Raw genomic sequence first — 21099 nt, 5'->3', positions numbered from 1 at the left:
CTAATTCCTGGCAGCAGCAGCAGCGGATCCATGATTCTGGACACAGTTTGTCTTCAGCAGAACACAAGGTGAGTCACAAATACCCTGGAATTACACTGGAATTACACTGTAATTACACTGTAATTACACTGTAACTACTGAGTATTTACTGCATCCAGGATCCCGGACGCAGCCTCTCCGCAGCACGACTCTGAAATGTTTTTTTTTCAAATGGACATTTTCAGCCAGTTAATCAATAAACAAACTAAATTGAATCAATAAACAAACTAAACTTAATGAATAAAAAAAACTACATATTTCCTGTAAAATGTCTTTCTAGGACGACGTTTTGTCTCTGAGTTTTGTTTGACGCGAGACTAAAAAGTGTGACGGTTTAGACCGAAGCTCGTCTCCTGAGCCGTCAGACCGTCTCATCACGTCCTCAGAGGCACCAGAGAGTTGAGAAGCAGCATGAGAACCAGGAGACAAAGTCTTGTCTTCACGTGAGTCCACAGGGTGTCAGAGGACATCTGGTCAGTTTGTCTCAGTCTGGGGACGAGTCCATCGAGACGCTGGGGTTTTAAAATGTGATGAGGACGGAGTGATGAGGACGGAGAGATGAGGACAGAGTGATGAGGACGGAGTGATGAGGACGGAGTGATGAGGACGGAGTGATGAGGACGGAGTGGACAGTGATGAGGACAGAGTGATGAGGACGGAGTGATGAGGACGGAGAGATGAGGACGGAGTGATGAGGACGGAGTGATGAGGACGGAGTGGACAGTGATGAGGACAGAGTGATGAGGACGGAGTGATGAGGACAGAGAGATGAGGACAGAGAGATGAGGATGGAGTGATGAGGACGGAGTGGACGGAGTGATGAGGACGGAGAGATGAGGACAGAGTGATGAGGACGGAGTGATGAGGACGGAGTGATGAGGACGGAGTGGACAGTGATGAGGACAGAGTGATGAGGACGGAGTGATGAGGACAGAGAGATGAGGACAGAGAGATGAGGATGGAGTGATGAGGACAGAGTGATGAGGACATAGTGGACAGAGTGATGAGGACGGAGTGGACAGAGGGATGAGGACGGAGTGATGAGGATGAAATGATGAGGACAGAGTGATGAGGACGGAGTGGACAGAGTGATGAGGACGGAGTGATGAGGACATAGTGGACAGAGTGATGAGGACGGAGTGGAGAGAGTGACGAGGACGGAGTGATGAGGATGGAGTGATGAGGATGGAGTAATGAGGACTGAGTGATGAAGACAGAGTGATGAGGACTGAGTGATGAGGACGGAGTGGACAGAGTGGTGAGGACAGAGTGATGAGGACGGAGTGATGAGGACTGAGTGATGAAGACAGAGTGATGAGGACGGAGTGATGAGGACAGAGTGATGAGGACAGAGTGATGAGGATGGAGTAATGAGGACAGAGTGATGAGGACAGAGTGACAAGGACAGAGTGATGAGGACGGAGTGATGAGGACAGAGTGACGAGGACAGAGTGGACAGAGTGATGAGGACGGAGTGGACAGAGTGATGAGGACAGAATGATGAGGACAGAGTGATGAGGACAGAGTGATGAGGACGGAGTGATGAGGACAGAGTGACGAGGACAGAGTGGACAGAGTGATGAGGACAAAGGATGAGGACAGAGTGATGAGGACAGAGTGATGAGGACGAATGAGATGATGTAATGAAATGTGTTTGATGAGAAAGTGTTCAGCTGGAGCCGTGAGACGTCCCTCAGGTCCTCCCTGCAGGACCGTCTCACGGCTCAGGACTCGTCCGTCCACCACTACAGACGGCGGCTCGTCGCCACAGAGGAGGTTCTGCTGTTATTTTGGGACGGAGCGGCGGCCGCAGCTTTGTGGGTGGAGGAGTGGGTGGAGTCGCTCTTCTGAATGAGAAACCCTGGTGAGCGGAGGAAGGAGGGAGGACTGGAGGACTGGAGGACTGGAGGACAGCAGGAGGAGGACAAGAGTCTTCTTTCCATTTTTACTCCGATGCTTCAGTAGAAATCTGAAAAATTTGGTTGTTTGGTCGTTTGGAAGTTTGGTTGTTTGGTAGTTTGATTTTTTTGGTAGTTTGGTAGTTTGATTGTTTGGAAGTTTGGTAGTTTTGACGTTTAGTAGTTTGGAAGTTTGGTTGTTTGGTAGTTTGATTTTTTTGGTATTTTGGTAGTTTGATTGTTTGGAAGTTTGGAAGTTTGGTTGTTTGGAAGTTTGGAAGTTTGGTTGTTTGGTAGTTTGGAAGTTTGGTTGTTTGGTAGTTTGGAAGTTTGGAAGTTTGGTTGTTTGGTAGTTTGATTTTTTTGGTAGTTTGGTAGTTTGATTGTTTGGTAGTTTGGTTGTTTGGTAGTTTGGAAGTTTGGTTGTTTGGTTGTTTGATTGTTTGGTAGTTTGATTGTTTGGTAGTTTGGTTGTTTGGTAGTTTGGTTGTTTGGAAGTTTGGAAGTTTGGTTGTTTGGTAGTTTGATTTTTTTGGTAGTTTGGTAGTTTGGTAGTTTGGCCTCATTCTGCTTCCTTTCTGCTGAAATGCAGTGAAAACATGCAGCACCTGTTGGAGAGTCACTGAGGACAAGGAGGAGGAGGAGGAGGAGGGGGGGGGGGCTTTACAAGGAGCCGCACCTGTCAGAGCCACACACACACACACACACACACACACACACACACACACACACACACACACACACACACACACACACACACACGCACGCACGCACACACACACACACACACACACACACACACACACACACACACACACACACACACACACACACACACACACACACACACACACACACACACACACACACACACACACACACACACACACACACACACGCACACACACACACACACACACACTTCTCCAGACAACCCACTAGAAGAAACTTTCACAGCAGTGAACAACCTGCTGCCATGTGACTCTGGAGTCACTTTGTTTTTGTAGGATTCATTCATGGATTCATTCATTCATGCTCCACATCTCCTGAGTTGGTGTGAGCATTTCCGGAAACTTTCCCTGGGAAGTTAAGCTGGGTAATTTTGGACATTTTCAGAGTTAAATAAGTTTCTATAAGTGAAGTGAAGTGAGCTGACGAGGCCTTCAGAATAAAATGACTCAATAATAAGTTTGAAAAGTCACTGAATGAGTCGACAATCAAGCACATCAGTCACATGGGTGGAGGGAAACTGTGTTGTTGCCACAGCTGTCGTGTTCTAGTCACTTTAATTCCCATTAATTCCCACTAATTCCCATTAATTCCCAATTTAAATAGAAAGTTTCAACTTTGAAAATTCCTGGAATTTTGCAACCCTAATTATGAGTAAAGTCACTGACTTTCTACGTCTGTGTTCAAAGTGTTCAAAGTCTTCAAAGTGTTCAAAGTGTTCAAAGTGTTAAAAAGTGTTAAAGCAAGACAACAGACTGTCACGACTCAACATCGCCCCCGAAGGCCACTGCTGGTTCTGCAATGTTCAGTCTACAGACAGAAACACAGACCTACTGAACACCGAGTACAGACAGAAACACAGACCTACTGAACACCGAGTACAGACAGAAACACAGACCTACTGAACACAGAGAACAGACCTGCTGAACACCGAGTACAGACAGAAACACAGACCTACTGGACACCGAGTACAGACAGAAACACAGACCTACTGAACACCGAGTACAGACCTACTGAACACCGAGTACAGACAGAAACACAGACCGACTGAACACAGAGTACAGACCTACTGAACACAGAGTACAGACAGAAACACAGACCTACTGAACACAGAGTACAGACAGAAACACAGACCTACTGAACACAGAGTACAGACCTGCTGAACACCAAGTACAGACAGAAACACAGACCGACTGAACACCGAGTACAGACCCACTGAACACCGAGTACAGACAGAAACACAGACCTACTGAACACAGAGTACAGACAGAAACACAGACCAACTGAACACAGAGTACAGACAGAAACACAGACCGACTGAACACCGAGTACAGACCCACTGAACACCGAGTACAGACAGAAACACAGACCTACTGAACACAGAGTACAGACAGAAACACAGACCAACTGAACACAGAGTACAGACAGAAACACAGACCGACTGAACACCGAGTACAGACCCACTGAACACCGAGTACAGACAGAAACACAGACCTACTGAACACAGAGTACAGACAGAAACACAGACCAACTGAACACAGAGTACAGACAGAAACACAGACCTACTGAACACCGAGTACAGACAGAAACACAGACCGACTGAACACCGAGTACAGACAGAAACACAGACCTACTGAACACCGAGTACAGACAGAAACACAGACCTACTGAACACAGACAGAACAGCGGGTCGTCAGATTATCACTTAAAGCATCGGGTCACGTCGAACCGGGACGGAGACAGAGTTTGACCCTCTGAAGGGAATCTCCATGGCAACGGTTCAACGACCCAGAAGTTCTGGAAGCTTCCAACACAGTTTTAACAGCTGAGTTCCCCAGTGAAAGTCTTAGTTCACACTGCAGGACACTCACAGCTGACTGGCACACACACACACACACACACACTCACACACACACACACACACACAAGCAGAGAAGATGTGACAGATGTTTCGTTGTAAACAATCGGAGACGTTTCAGCCGGTCGTCACTCGACATGTTGGGATATTTTGTCCTGCAGCTGCTGCAGGTTCTTCTTCTGCGACGACTTCCTGTCTCTGGCTGCCCTCCTCTAATGGCTTCTGTTGTTGTGGTGTGTGTGTAGGGGGGGGTGGGGGTGTAGGGGGTGTAGGGGGGGTGGGGGGGGTCATTCGGGGTCAGCTCCCTGCAGCCAGACACATCTTGTGGAGTCGGTCTGCACTTCGCCGCCCTCGGCGTCGGGAGCTTCAGGAGCTTCAGCTGTTGTTTTCTCTCACAACCCTCCGAGTTACGACGGGAAAGTACCACCGTCTCGGCGTCGCCATGGCGACACACACTGACCACGCTGAGCCGCCGGCCCGGTGACTCACGCTGCTGTCGGCACGCTGAACGTCTTAATTCACACTGGGTGACGGAGGAAATCGCTCAGGGGCAGTTAAAAATAAAAACATTTATTGTTTCAAACCGTCCTTCCCCTCAAATGTGACGGTTTTAGTCACAGTCTGCAGGGAAAAGTATTTACTGCATGCAGGACTCTGGAGCGTAGCATTTAGCATTAGGATTGTCCCTGCAGGACTCTGGAGCTTAGCATTTAGCATTAGGATTGTCCCTGCAGGACTCTGGAGCGCAGCATTTAGCATGAGCATTGTCTCTGCAAGACTCTGGAGCGTAGCATTTAGCATGAGCATTGTCGCTGCAGGACTCTGGAGTTTAGCATTTAGCATGAGTATTGTCCCTGCAAGACTCTGGAGCTTAGCATTTAGCATGAGCATTGTCCCTGCAAGACTCTGGAGTTTAGCATTTAGCATGAGTATTGTCCCTGCAAGACTCTGGAGCTTAGCATTTAGCATGAGCATTGTCCCTGCAAGACTCTGGAGCGTAGCATTTAGCATGAGCATTGTCCCTGCAAGACTCTGGAGCTTAGCATTTAGCATGAGCATTGTCCCTGCAAGACTCTGGAGCTTAGCATTTAGCATGAGGATTGTCCCTGCAGGACTCTGGAGTTTAGCATTTAGCATGAGCATTGTCACTGCAGGAATCTAGAGCTTAGCATTTAGCATGAGCATTGTCCCTGCAAGACTCTGGAGCGTAGCATTTAGCATGAGCATTGTCCCTGCAAGACTCTGGAGCTTAGCATTTAGCATGAGCATTGTCCCTGCAAGACTCTGGAGCTTAGCATTTAGCATGAGCATTGTCCCTGCAGGACTCTGGAGCGTAGCATTTAGCATGAGCATTGTCCCTGCAGGACTCTGGAGCGTAGCATTTAGCATGAGCATTGTCCCTGCAGGACTCTGAGGATTAGCATTTGGCATTAGCATCACCCCTGCAGGACTCTGGAGCGTAGCATTTAGCATGAGCATTGTCACTGCAGGAATCTGGAGCTTAGCATTTAGCATTAGCATTGTCTCTGAAGGACTCTGGAGCTTAGCATTTAGCATTAGCATTGTCTTAAATGGAGAAATGAAGCAGCTCCGTGACCTCGTTGAGTTATTGGGTCATTTCCTCAAACCTTCAGCCTCCAACGAGCTTGAGCCTGACATGCTAGCAGCTAGCAGCTCGTTGTTTCATGCGGGTGGAGCAGGTAAAAGTCACTATACTCTCTCACACATTTGCCTCCCCCGGTGGGCGGGGCTCTGGAGCGTATGGACTCATCTGATTGGTCGATTGACGTCGTGCAGAGATTCAGTGTTTCGAGCAAAGAGACGATGTTCCTGTAATGAGAAGCTTCGGCCACATTCAGATTGTTTTTCAGGTGATGGAGGTGCTGGGGGTGATGGATTTGATGGAGGTGATGGAGGTGATGGATGTGATGGATTTGATGGATTTGACGGATTTGATGGATTTGATAGAGGTGATGGATTTGATGGAAGTGGTGGAGGTGGTGGATTCGATGGAGGTGATGGAGGAGGTGGATTTGATGGAGGTGTTGGATTTGATGGAAGTGGTGGAGGTGATGGAGGTGCTGGGGGTGATGGATTTCATTGAGGTGGTGGAGGTGACGGGGCTGATCGAGGTGATGGAGCTGTGCCGCCCAGTATGATCAGCAGGACCAGTGTCTGCAGGTCCTCCACCCAACAGTGTGGCTTGTTTGTGCAGCAGAGCAGCTGAGGGTGGAGGTTTCACCTCCGCTCAGTGAAACGACGACTCAGCAGCTCCACGAGTCTGAAGACACTAAACAAGACGTTCACTGGAGAAGAGCTGCTGACCTTCGAACCCCACAGCCTTCTGCTCGTCCTCCATCACCCGCACACTCCTCCGTCACATCAGACTCCTCCGTCAGCAGCAGCTGGAGCAGTAAAGAGCCTCCAGCTGTTCAGGAAGACGACCAGACGAACTTCCTGTCGCAGTAAAACTCTCAGATTACTTCATCCTTGATGCTGGATTAAGTTTGACACCTTTGTAGTTTCTGTCCAGCGCTTCAGACCACTGCTACTGCTACTGCTACTGCTACTGCTCCCTTACTACTGCTACTGCTACTGCTACTGCTACTGCTCCCTTACTACTGCTACTGCTACTGCTACTGCTACTGCTCCCTTACTACTGCTACTGCTACTGCTACTGCTACTGCTGCCTTACTACTGCTACTGCTGCTGCTGCTACTGCTACTGCTACTGCTACTGCTACTGCTGCCTTACTACTGCTACTGCTACTGCTACTGCTACTGCTGCCTTACTACTGCTACTGCTACTGCTACTGCTACTGCTCCCTTACTACTGCTACTGCTACTGCTACTGCTACTGCTACTGCTACTGCTCCCTTACTACTGCTACTGCTACTGCTACTGCTTCTGCTTCTGCTACTGCTGCCTTACTACTGCTACTGCTCCCTTACTAATGCTACTGCTGCCTTACTACTGCTACTGCTCCCTTACTAATGCTCACTGAGCTGGAATTTTCCAGATTGACCTTAAAGTTTCCAAATTGACCTGGAAGTTTCCAGGTTGGCCTTGAAGATTCCAGATTGACCTGAAAGTTTCCAGGTTGACCTGGGAGTTTCCAGGTTGGCCTTGAAGATTCCAGATTGACCTGAAAATTCCCAGGTTGACCTGGAAGTTTCCAGGTTGACATCAAACCCTGCAGCGTCTCTCTTCTCCAGCCGCAGCTCGTTGACTTTGTCACATCAGGTTCGTTGCTCGCGTCCGTTGACTTCGTGCTTCTGGTAAATCGCTCGTCTCCATGGTAACAGAACTGGTATCTGAACGCCTGTCAGGGCTGAGTGAGTCCAGTCGATTAGAGGACTCAGATCGAACGTTTATGTTGAGAAGGTCTGAGTCAGAGTGTGTTTAGTGGTGGAGAGACACTCTGCTGGTCTCCTCCAGCTCCACATGGACAGATGGACACATGGACACATGGACATATGGACACATGGACACATGGACATATGGACACATGGACACATGGACACACAGTGAGAAGTCCCAGGCCTGCTGGTCAGACCAACCTCGTTGACCTTCAGTTGGTTGACCTCTGAACTCTTCAGCTTTCCTCTCCACAGACCAGAGGAGCAGCTCTGAGCCATGGCCTCACGGCGCCGCCCGTCCACAGTCCTCCTGGCGGTGGCGCTCTGCTTCCTGCTTCACATGGCTTCCTGCCTGAACCTGGAGGATCCCAACGTCTGCAGCCACTGGGAGAGGTGAGCCTGCCCTGATCAATACTGTCTCCCTGATCAATACTGTCTCCCTGATCAATACTGTCTCTCTGATCAATACTGTCTCTGATCAATACTGTCTCCCTGATCAATACCGTCTCTCTGATCAATACTGTCTCTGATCAATACGGTCTCCCTGATCAATACGGTCTCCCTGATCAATACTGTCTGCCTGATCAATACTGTCTCTCTGATCAATACTCTCCCTGATCAATACTGTCTCTCTGATCAATACAGTCTCTGATCAATACTGTCTCTCTGATCAATACGGTCTCCCTGATCAATACTGTCTCTCTGATCAATACTCTCCCTGATCAATACTGTCACCCTGATCAATACTGTCTCTCTGATCAATACTGTCTCTCTGATCAATACTGTCTCCCTGATCAATACTGTCTCCCTGATCAATACGGTCTCCCTGATCAATACTGTCTCTCTGATCAATACTCTCCCTGATCAATACTGTCTCTCTGATCAATACAGTCTCTGATCAATACTGTCTCCCTGATCAATACTGTCTCTCTGATCAATACTCTCCCTGATCAATACTGTCTCTCTGATCAATACAGTCTCTGATCAATACTGTCTCTCTGATCAATACTCTCCCTGATCAATACTGTCTCTCTGATCAATACTGTCTCTCTGATCAATACTGTCTCTCTGATCAATACTGTCACCCTGACTCAATACTGTTGATCACTGATGAATAACATTGATCAATAGTAATCAATAGGTGATCAGAAGATGATCAATAGGTGATCACCACCACTGGAAGAGTTTCCGCTGTTACTTTAATCTGAATCTGTGTTTTTAATCGAATTGAATCGAATCGAATTGAGTCAAATCCAATCGAACCGAATCGAATCGAATATTTAATTTGGGACAAAACAACAACAAAGTTCAATAAAAACACAGAACATGTAAACAAAACAAAGTGATTGAATTCAAGACGATTTAAATTTCGATCAATAGAAGATAAAGATTCTGTCCTGGAATCGTTTAGACTCGTTTTGCTCAAACGTCTGTGTACGTGTGTGTGTGTGTGTGTGTGCGTGTACGTGTACATGCGTGTGCGTGTGCGTGTGTGTGTGTGCGTGTACGTGTACATGCGTGTGCGTGTGCGTGTGTGTGTGTGTATATGTGTATATGTGTGTGTGTGTGTGTGTGTGTGTATATGTGTATATGTGTGTGTACGTGTGCGTGTGCGTGTGCGTGCGTGTGCGTGTGCATGCGTGTGCGTGTGTGTGTGTACGTGTGCGTGTGCGTGTGTGCGTGCGTGTGCGTGTACATGCGTGTGCGTGTGTGTGTGTGTGTGTACGTGTGCGTGTGTGCGTGCGTGCGTGCGTTTGTGTGTGTGTGTGTACGTGTGCGTGTGCGTGTGCGTGTGCGTGCGTGCGTTTGTGTGTGTGTGTGTGTGTGTGTGTGTGTGTGTGTGTGTGTGTGTGTGTGTGTGTGTGTGTGTGTGTGTGTGTGTGTGTTGCCCCCCAGCTACTCGGTGACGGTGCAGGAGTCGTACGCTCACCCCTTCGACCAGGTTTACTACACCAGCTGCACCGACATCCTCAACTGGTTCAAGTGCACCAGACACAGGTGAGGGGGGGGAGGGGCTGGTCCTGGTCCTGGTCCTGGTCCTGGTCCTGGTGTAATGTGTGGTCCTGGTCCTGGTCCTGGTCCTGCAGGGTCAGCTACCGGACGGCGTACCGCCGCGGAGAGAAGACCATGTACCGCCGGAAGTCGCAGTGCTGCCCCGGGTTCTTCGAGAACGGAGAGACCTGCGCCCGTAAGTTCCTTTACTCTTCTGCTGTCAGGATACTCAGATTACTCTCTACGTCAGATTACATCGCGGGGGACGACGTCATCCTCCTGCTCCGTCACCCGGCGACCTCCACCCTTCACTGGAACGCTTCAGTGTGAAGCTACAAAACCTCCACCCTCCACTTCCACTGTGGATCTCCTCCACCCACCACCTCCACTCTCACTGTGGACCACCTCCACCCTCCACCCTCACCGTGGATCCCCTCCACTCGCCACCTCCACCCACAATGTGGATCACCTCCACCCACCACCTCAGCTCTCACTGTGGATCACCTCCACACACCATCTCCACCCTGACAGCGTATCACCTCCACCCTCCACCTCCACTATGGATCCCCTCCACCCACCACCTCCATTCTCACTGTGGATCACCTCCACCCTCAATATGGATCATCTCCATCCGCCACCTCCACTGTGGATCACCTCCACCTCCACTCTCGCTGTGGATCACCTCCACCTCCACCCTCACTGTGGATCATCTCCACCCACCACCTCCACTGTGCATCACCTCCACCCTCACTGTGGATCCCCTCCACCCGCCACCTCCTCTCTCACTGTGGATCACCTCCACCCTCCACCTCCACTGTGGATCTCCTCCACTCGCCACTTCCATCCTTACAGTGTGTCACCTCCACCCTCCACCTCCACTATGGATCACCTCCACCCACCACCTCCACCCTTACAGTGTATCACCTCCACCCTCCACCTCTACTATGGATCCCCTCCACTCGCCACCTCCACCCTCACTGTGGATCACCTCCACCCTCCACCCTCACAGCGGATCACCTCCACCTCCACCCTCACAGCGGATCACCTCCACCTCCACCCTCACAGCAGATCACCTCCACCCTCCACCCTCACAGCGGATCACCTCCACCTCCACCCTCACAGCGAATCACCTCCACCTCCACTCTCACTGTGGATCACCTCCACCCTCCACCCTCACAGCGGATCACCTCCACCTCCACTCTCACTGTGGATCACCTCCACCCTCACAGCGGATCACCTCCACCTCCACCCTCACAGCGGATCACCTCCACCTCCACCCTCACAGCGGATCACCTCCACCCTCCACCCTCACAGCGGATCACCTCCACCTCCACCCTCACAGCGGATCACCTCCACCCTCCACCCTCACAGCGGATCACCTCCACCTCTACTCTCACTGTGGATCACCTCCACCCTCCACCCTCACAGCGGATCACCTCCACCTCCACCCTCACAGCGGATCACCTCCACCTCCACCCTCACTGTGGTGAAAGGAGAGAAAGGGTCGTGGAGGGAAACTCAACCAGCTGTTCTTCACATGTGTCCTGCCACAATGAGGACAGTGATCCGCCGGCCGGCAGCCAATCAGCAGCCGGCGAGCGGCGACAGGTGTGAACACAACAACTGTGAGTCGCCAGCGGCGGGAAGCCGGCGGCCGGCGGAGTCGCCGGGTTGTTTTGGAGACGAGACGGCGAAACGGCTGCAGGACCTCAGGGGGATTTACTCGCTGTGAAAAGACCCGTTGTACCAGCAGCCGTCACATGCTCACACACACACACACACACACACACACACACACACACACACACACACACACACACACACACACACACACACACACACACACACACACACACACACACACACACACACACACACACACACACACACACCAGGGAGTCACTGCTTTTTGTTTTTAACCAAACTGAGAAAGACGATAAGAAGCTTCTCACCAGAATAAAACCCAGAATCAGTTAATAAGTTAATAAGTTAAAGCTGCTCAAAGGAAAGTCTGTGTTTGAACTACAACAACCGTTATCAAGGTACAAGTGGGCCGATCAACCAACCAACCAACCAACCAACCAAGCAACTTATCAACCAACTTATCAACCAACCAACCAACCAACAAACCAAGCAACTTATCAACCAAGCAACCAAGCAACTTATCAACCAACCAACCAACAAATCAACCAACCAACCAAGCAACTTATCAACCAAGCAACTTATCAACCAACCAACTAATCAACCAACCATTCAAATAACCAACCAACCATTCAACCAACCAAGCAACTTATCAACCAACCAACCAACCAACTTATCAAGCAACCAACTAATCAACCAATCAACCAACCATTCAACCAACCAACTAAGCTACCAACTTATCAACCAACCAACTAACAAACCAACCATTCAACCAACCAAGCAACTTATCAACCAACAACCAGCCAACCAACTTATCAACCAACTAACCAACCATTCAATCATTCAACCAACCAACCAACTTATCAACAATTGAATTAAAATTCTGGGACTAGTATAAAGCTGGTTATTGTTTGTACTTTAAAAACAGTCTGGGTGTTTTTCATAACAAAAGCTGACAGATGAGTTCTGATGCTTTAATGGATCAAATCACTTTGGATCAATCACTTTGATCACCTGCTGATCGCTTTGATCTGGTGGATCCTCCGTGTCTTTCGCTCCTGATGGCTACAGTCACTGTTTACTTCACGTCAGTTTCCTGAGTCTTCACCGAATCTCGTCTGGCCTCTGCCCCCACCCCCCCCCCCCCCCCTGCCCCCCCTGCCTCCCCCCCTGCCCCCCCCCCCCCCTCAAGCTCACTGTGCGGAGAGCTGCGTCCACGGCCGCTGTGTCGCCCCCAACACCTGCCAGTGTGAGCCGGGCTGGGGGGGCTCCAACTGCTCCAGTGGTAAGTCCTCCAGCTGCTGCTGTCTGTGAAACCCCACGTCTGTATGTGTGTGTGTGTGTGTGTGTGTGTGTGTGTGTGTGTGTGTGTGTGTGTGTGTGTGTGTGTGTGTGTGTGTGTGTGTGTGTGTGAGAGAGAGAGAGACGAGAAACAGACGGGTATCGTTTTACAGCCCCGCTGAACAAAACACTTCTTTTTCCTCCGGTGGAACAAAGTTCAGCTCTGGTCTGTTTTTATTGGCGAAACTTCTTTGATGTTGATCAATGATGTCAGTTGATCAATGATGTCAGTTGATCAGGTGATTGTTTGCAGAGCAACAGTTTCCTTCACTGACCTGAGCAGAGAATCACTGACGCCTCGTCTCGTCTCATTAAACCAACAGACACACTCTCCTCACTGACCGCCTTCCATTCATTCATTCATTACATGAGTGAGGAAATGAGGTCGTGAAGTGGTGAGGGAGTGAGGTAGTGAGGGAGTGAGGAAGTGAGGTGGTGAAGTGGTGAGGGAGTGAGGCAGTGAGGGAGTGAGGAAGTGAGGGAGTGAGGAAGTGAGGTGGTGAAGTGGTGAGGGAGTGAGGTAGTGAGGGAGTGAGGAAGTGAGGTGGTGAAGTGGTGAGGGAGTGAGGTGGTGAAGTAGTGAGGTGGTGAAGTAGTGAGGTGGTGAGGTGGTGAGGTAGTGATGGAGTGATGGAGTGATGGAGTGAGGGGGTGAAGTAGTGAGGTAGTGAGGTAGTGATGGAGTGAGGGAGGGAGGGGGTGAAGTGGTGAGGGAGTGAGGTAGTGAGGGAGTGAGGAAGTGAGGTGGTGAAGTGGTGAGGGAGTGAGGTGGTGAAGTGGTGAAGTGGTGAGGGAATGAGGTGGTGAGGTAGTGAGGGAGGGAGGTAGTGAGGTGGTGAGGTAGTGAGGGAGTGAGAAAGTGAGGTAATGAGGTGGTGAGGTAGTGAGGTGGTGAAGTGATGAGGAAGTGAGGTAGTGAGGCGGTGAAGTTGGGAAGTGGTGAGGGAGTGAGGTAGTGAGGTAGTGAGGTGGTGAAGTAGTGAGGTGGTGAGGTGGTGAGGTAGTGAGGTAGTGATGGAGTGAGGGAGTGAGGGAGGGAGGGGGTGAGGTGGTGAAAAAGTGAGGTAGTGATGGAGTGATGGAGTGAAGTAGTGAGGGAGTGAGAAAGTGAGGTGGTGAAGTGGTGAGGTAGTGAGGTAACTTTGATCTCAGTGAGCAGGTTGGTCAACCCGTTGCTCGGTATGACCCAATCTGCTGAAAGCTGATTGGCTGTTAGAGGAAGACAGAACAAAGCCTCTTTGCTCCTCGTATCGAATATTAAACGTTATTATGTCACGACGATGAAACTTAAAAACGATTGAACTCGCCTCGTTCACATTCCGATTATTAGGTTGACTTGATTATTATTGAACAGCTTTCCACCCTCTTGTCTCTTTAAGAAACTTTTAGCCTTCTTTTAGCGGTTTTCCACCTCGGGAGCTCTTTGAGGGCTTCAGATGCTTTGAGAATCCCTTTGATCTCCGTCTGGGAAAATTCGAAGAAAACTTCTGAGATCGTTTCTTAAGAGTGACGTCACCGAGCCGCCTTTAGCCTCGGGACGCTTTGTGGCTACGGGACGGACCGTTTGGTTTTCAGACTTCGGTGAGCTTCGGCTCGTCAACATTCAGGATTAGGATTTCTTAGGCTTGATTGTGTTTGAGGCGTCCGTCGCTGCAGGAAGCGCGAGCAGATTGGACGGTTTTTGTTTACGTCGGGCGGCGAAAAACAAGTACATCGGTCTGCGTCATGGAACATTCAACTTCGTAGTTTTAGTTCTGGTTTTTCTTGGAATGGGCGGCTTCTATAAGACGTGATTGGGCTGGAAACTGTCGATCCGATCTGGCAACCCTGCGTCCAGGTGGAGGAACCAGACAGAACCAGTCGCTCATTTTGGTTTCGTGCCGACGAGCCGCTGGACGCCGGCGTGACGAGAGGAGCCGCGGGGCGTCTTCAGTTTCACTCTGTCATAAAGAAGCTTATTGTTGTGTCTGGGCCCCAACACACACACACACACACACACACACACACACACACACACACACACACACACACACACACACACACACACACACACACACACACACAATCTCAGAACAGTCAAAAAGAAACTGATTCAATCAAGTTACGTTGAAAATGTTTTTTTCTGAATAATTATTTAAGTGAACTTGTTGACGTTTGTAAGTAGAGCGGGACAGGAAGTAGAGTGGGGCAGGAAGTAGAGTGGGGCAGGAAGTAGAGTGGGGCAGGAAGTAGAGGGGCAGGATGTAGAGTGGGGCAGGAAGTAGAGCGAGACAGGAAGTAGAGCGGCACCAGAAGTAGAACGGGGCAGGAAGTAGAACGGGGCAGGAAGTAGAGTGGGGCAGGAAGTAGAGTGGGACAGGAAGTAGAGTGGGGCAGGAAGTAGAGCGGGGCAGGAAGTAGAGTGGGGCAGGAAGTAGAGCGGGGCAGGAAGTAGAGTGGGGCAGGAAGTAGTATGGGACAGGAAGTAGAGTGGGACAGGAAGTAGAGCGGGACAGGAAGTAGAGCGAGACAGGAAGTAGAGCGGCACCAGAAGTAGAACGGGGCAGGAAGTAGAGTGGGGCAGGAAGTAGAGTGGGACAGGAAGTAGAGCGGGACAGGAAGTAGAGGGGCAGGAAGTAGAGCGGCACCAGAAGTAGAACGGGGCAGGAGGTAGAATGGGACCGGAAGTAGAATGGGACATGAAGTAGAGCGAGACAGGAAGTAGAGCGGCACCAGAAGTAGAACGGAGCAGGAAGTAGAGTGGGGCAGGAAGTAGAGTGGGACAGGAAGTAGAGTGGGACAGGAAGTAGAGTGGGGCAGGAAGTAGAGTGGGGCAGGAAGTAGAGGGGCAGGAAGTAGAGCAGCACCAGAAGTAGAACGGGGCAGGAGGTAGAATGGGACAGGAAGTAGAATGGGACAGGAAGTAGAGCGGGACAGGAAGTAGAGCAGAGCAGGAAGTAGAGCAGGACAGGAAGTAGAGCAGGACAGGAAGTAGAGGGGGACAGGAAGTAGAGCGGAACAGGAAGTAGAGCGGAACAGGAAGTAGAGCGGGGCAGGAAGTAGAGCATGACAGGAAGTAGAGCAGGACAGGAAGTAGAGCGGGACAGGAAGTAGAGCGGGACAGGAAGTAGAGCGGGACAGGAAGTAGAGTGGGACAGGAAGTAGATCAGGACAGGAAGTAGATCAGGACAGGAAGTAGAGCGGGGCAGGAAGTAGAGTGGGACAGGAAGTAGATCAGGACAGGAAGTAGATCAGGACAGGAAGTAGAGCGGGGCAGGAAGTAGATCAGGACAGGAAGTAGATCAGGACAGGAAGTAGAGCGGGGCAGGAAGTAGAGTGGGGCAGGAAGTAGATCAGGACAGGAAGTAGATCAGGACAGGAAGTAGATCCGGACAGGAAGTAGATCCGGACAGGAAGTTGTTCCACTGTGTTCAGAGGAGTAGCAGCAGAGGCTGTGGTAACAAACGACCTCCGGCGGTGCAGCTTGTGATCCAGGTCACATGATCACAACACAAGACGCTCAGCAGGCGTGCGGCTCTGCAGAAGGAACAAAACATCAACTGTACAACGTCCAACACTGTAATTCAACACCACAACGTCTCAACGCCTCGTCAGTTCAACCTCTTGAACCTCACCCCTTCACTTTAACATGACACATGATCACTTCAGTCCATCTTCAGCCGTTCATCAGATAGAACTGATTGATTTGATCGTCATAATATATCACATACGAGATATAATGAACACATCAAAGCATATTTCTTCTCTGGTATCGACATATAAACAACATGAAGAAGTGAATCTGACATCTTCATCACTTCATCTTCATCACTTCATCTTCATCACAGCAGCAGTGTGTCGTCCTGCTGACTGACGAGGGGAAATAACATGTAGCTAGAAGTAGAGAGGAGGAAGTAGTGAAGAGGAAGTAGAGAGGAAGAAGTAGAGAGGAGGAAGTAGTGAAGAGGAAGTAGAGAGGAAGAAGTAGAGAGGAGGAAGTAGTGAAGAGGGAGTAGAGAGGAAGAAGTAGAGAGGAGGAAGTAGTGAAGAGGAAGTAGAGAGGAAGAAGTAGAGAGGAGGAAGTAGTGAAGAGGAAGTAGAGAGGAAGAAGTAGAGAGGAGGAAGTAGTGAAGAGGAAGTAGAGAGGAGGAAGCAGTGAAGAGGAAGTAGTGAAGAGGAAGTAGAGAGGAGGAAGTAGTGAAGAGGAAGTAGAGAGGAGGAAGTAGTGAAGAGGAAGTAGAGAAGAGGAAGTAGAGAGGAGGAAGTAGAGAGGTGGAAGTAGAGAGGAGGAAGTAGTGAAGAGGAAGTAGTGAAGAGGAAGTAGTGAAGAGGAAGTAGATAGGAGGAAGTAGTGAGGAGGAAGTAGTGAAGAGGAAGTGAAGAGGAAGTGAGGAGGAAGTAGTGAAGAGGAAGTGAAGAGGAAGTGAGGAAGAAGTAGAGATGAAGACTCTCCTTGATATCTGGTCTGAAGACTATCACGATTGTTTGTGGCTACCCATGAGCCACGAGCTAACAAGCCCAGCCACCACATGCTAAAGAGGCGGGACTTCCTCAGTCCGGTTACTTAGCCCGGTGACGGAGCCCGGTGACGGAGCCTGGTGACGGAGCCTGGTGATGGAGTCTGGCTCTGCACAGCAGCTTTTGTTGTCGGCCGTCTGAAAGGAACAAAGGCTTGTCCAGGAAGTGGAGCAGGAGCCCTGAGCTCCTGCCGCTTGGCTTTTCTTTAATCTAGGTCAGGTTTCAAAAAGCTACTGACACAGGAGACCAGGACCCATGCAGGGTTTACATGTGCATCCTAGTATCTCTAATCCCCCCGCCCCCCCCCCCCCCCCCCCCCCCCCCCACACCCCCACGGGGCCAGACCGCCCCGGGACAGGACAGGACCAAGCAGTGCTAATGCAGCAGGAATAAAAGCAGGCTGGTAGCGGGGGGGGGGGGTCTCTGCATGCCGAGCACGTCGCCAGCAGGTTGGCAAGGCAGCAGAGGAGCTGAACCTCAAACCAGCAAACACAAGCTTCTGATGCACAAAGAGCATCAACAACAACCACTGACGTTCAGACGTTCAGACGTTCAGACTTTCAAACATTCAGACTTTCAGACATTCAGACGTTCAGACATTCAGACGTTCAGACGTTCAGACGTTCAGACGTTCAGACATTCAGACTTTCAGACTTTCAGACGTTCAGACGTTCAGACTTTCAAACATTCAGACTTTCAGACTTTCAGACTTTCAGACATTCAGACATTCAGACGTTCAGACGTTCAGACGTTCAGACATTCAGACTTTCAGACTTTCAGACTTTCAGACTTTCAAGCATTCAGACATTCAGACTTTCAGACGTTCAGACTTTCAGACTTTCAGACATTCAGACGTTCAGACGTTCAGACGTTCAGACTTTCAGACTTTCAGACTTTCAGGCATTCAGACGTTCAGACGTTCAGACGTTCAGACTTTCAGACTTTCAGACGTTCAGACGTTCAGACTTTCAGACTTTCAGACATTCAGACGTTCAGACTTTCAGACGATCAGGCGTTAAAGATCTACTGAAGTCAATTCACTGGCTTTTGTTCCAGTTTTATCTCAACATGACCCTTCAAGAGAGACGACACTGTCCAGGGACTGACTGACTGAACGACTGACTGACTGACTGACTGAACGAACAACTTCAGTCCTCAAAGTGAAGACATTTGACTGAATCAGCAGGAAACAACTGCAAAGACACCGATAACAGAAACAGTCTGTGAAAGTTACAACTGCAGTTCCCACGTTGTCCACTAGGGGTTGCTGTTCACTGACAGTACGTCACACACGCAGTCCTACAACTGAGCATCAGATGGTTCGTTCAATCAGTCATATGCGGAACGATTCAGAACTTCTGGCGGCAACGTTGTTTTCTAGGGTCGTTCATGTTTCACTCCAGGAGTTCTGAGCCGTCTGGCGCTTTAGGTTCTTTCAAACTGTGACGGAAGTCGGCCTCCGATGCTGTTCTGTTATCAGCTGGACTAGAACTGGACCAGGGTTAGACCAGAGGACTCACCCCAAGCCTCGTCACAGACCAGATGGTCACGTGTGACATCACGGTGTCGACTCTTAGTGTCGTTCGTCCGCCATCATTGCCGGAACGTTGACGTCAGCTGTGAGTTCGGTCGTGTCGTTGGAACCGATCTGAGGGGTTCAGCTCTGGTTCTGGATCAGCCGGGGATTTATTCTGTTTTGTTTCATTTTCTATCTTGAACACAATATCAAAGTCAACCGAACACGTCAATCAACCAAAGACTTACTATCTGTCGAAAAGGTATCAGTACATTTCATATACTTTTTTCAATATAATATAATGAAGTAGGATATACAGTATGATAGATGGGGGACCAGCAAAGGAATCTTTTCATTGCTCAGTATAAACATCTGGATGGAGCGGTGTTAGCTTAGCTTAGCCACCATCCTCCGTCTTTGTTTACATCCTGGAGGCCGCCTGCCAGCGCTCCCCCTCGGCCTGTCCTCCACAAGCTGCTGTCGGCTCGTGCAGCTCATGGGCCCCCTGGTGGAGAGCCGGGCATTACAGGACAACCTCCAACCAATGCAGCTTTTATTGTGGAGATTCGCTTTGGGCAATAATCTCCTGACTCTGCAGTAAATCCGGAGTGACGCTGTAAAGGCGCCATGGAGCTTAGTCTTTTGATCTTTTTAAAAATTTTGCACATAAAGTGTCGTAATCTTCTGAAACGATATGAAGGAGATGAGGATTATCATGATGAGCCAAAACAAACAGAAAGAAAAAAGGACAAATATCTAATATATAAAATGTGTAAAAGGCTAAAACAGCTACAATAATTAACACGACTTAAAGATAAAAAGCTGCACTGTCAAAGTGTGTAAAAGAGATCAAAGGTGAATCGTCTTTGAGCTTTTCCACAAAACCGGCTGTCATTTTTATGTCGACACAGTGGGGGAGTCGTCTGCGGTTACTGAAACTTAAGAAAAAAATAACTTGTACTCAAACTTTACTTTTAAAAGCAAGCAAAGTAACTAAGTTACTTTCAAAGGAGTAACTCTTTCTTCAAACTGTGTCGAGTCTTAAGCAACGGAAGCGCCTTCAGCGGTTCTCTGACCGTTTCTCAACCTCTGTGGTTTCCAGTTTGTAGAAACAGTTTGTTTGTTTGTTTGTGTTCATCCTGTCGTTCCGTGAAAACATGAATGAGGCTCTTTGTGTGGGAACGTTTCCAGGAGTGAGAACATTCCTCACAGTGACGGCGGCCGGTGGCCACACGGGGCGCCGCGCACGCCATCAGGTTCCTCTGGTCGTCACAGGAAGCAGGAGGGGCTTCTCTGCTGGTCTGGGACTTTTACTGTGAAAGGATTGGGCTTAGTCTGGGACTTTTACTGTGAAATAACTAGATTTAGTCTGGTAATTTTACTGTGAAATAACTGGTATTAGTCTGGTAACTTTACTGTGAAATAACTAGGTTTAGTCTGGTAATTTTACTGTGAAAGAACTGGGTTTAGTCTGGGACCTTTACTGTGAAAGAACTGGGTTTAGTCTGGAACTTTACTGTGAAATAACTGAGTCTCGTCTGATAATTTTACTGTGAAATAACTGGTAATAGTCTGGTAATTTTATTGTGAAATAACTAGGTTCAGTCTGAGACGTATAAGTAGGTTCAGTCTGAGACTTTTACTGTGAAATAACTGGGTTTACTCTGGGACTTTTACTGTGAAATAACTGGGTTTAGTCTGGTAGTTTTACTGTGAAATAACTGAGTCTCGTCTGATAATTTTACTGTGAAATAACTAGGTTTAGTCTGGGACTTTTACTGTGAAATAACTGGGTTTAGTGTTGGAATTTTACTGTGAAATAACTGAGTCTCGTCTGTTACTTTCATTGTGAAAGAACTAGGTTAGTCTGGGACTTTTACTGTGAAATAACTAGGTTTAGTCTGTTAATTTTACTGTGAAATAACCGAGTCTCGTCTGAGACTTTTACTGTGAAATAACTAGGTTTAGTCTGGGAGTTTTACTGTGAAATAACTGGGTTTAGTCTGGGACCTTTACTGTGAAATAACTAGGTTTAATCTGGGACTTTTACTGTGAAAAAACTAGGTTTAGTCTGTTAATTTTACTGTGAAATAACTAGGTTTAGTCTGGGAGTTTTACTGTGAAATAACTGGGTTTAGTCTGGGACCTTTACTGTGAAATAACTAGGTTTAATCTGGGACTTTTACTGTGAAATAACTAGGTTTAGTCTGTTAATTTTACTGTGAAATAA

The 21099-nt window shown here is 49.0% G+C and overlaps 1 protein-coding gene across 1 annotated transcript in view; it reads left to right on the top strand.

Moving 5' to 3' along the window:
- Positions 1 to 21099, top strand: part of megf10 (multiple EGF-like-domains 10) — a 37143-nt gene continuing 16044 nt past the window's right edge. Inside the window, exons 1-5 of the mRNA XM_080510254.1 lie at positions 1 to 68; positions 8138 to 8275; positions 9779 to 9880; positions 9970 to 10070; positions 12708 to 12800. Coding sequence (XP_080366380.1) covers positions 8160 to 8275; positions 9779 to 9880; positions 9970 to 10070; positions 12708 to 12800 — 412 coding nt within the window. The 5' untranslated portion in view covers positions 1 to 68; positions 8138 to 8159. The remainder of the gene's footprint in view (positions 69 to 8137; positions 8276 to 9778; positions 9881 to 9969; positions 10071 to 12707; positions 12801 to 21099) is intronic.

Source organism: Blennius ocellaris, assembly GCF_963422515.1.
Source record: "Blennius ocellaris genome assembly, chromosome: 15".
Classification (NCBI taxonomy): domain Eukaryota; kingdom Metazoa; phylum Chordata; class Actinopteri; order Blenniiformes; family Blenniidae; genus Blennius; species Blennius ocellaris.
This window is presented reverse-complemented; position numbering and strand designations above follow the sequence as displayed.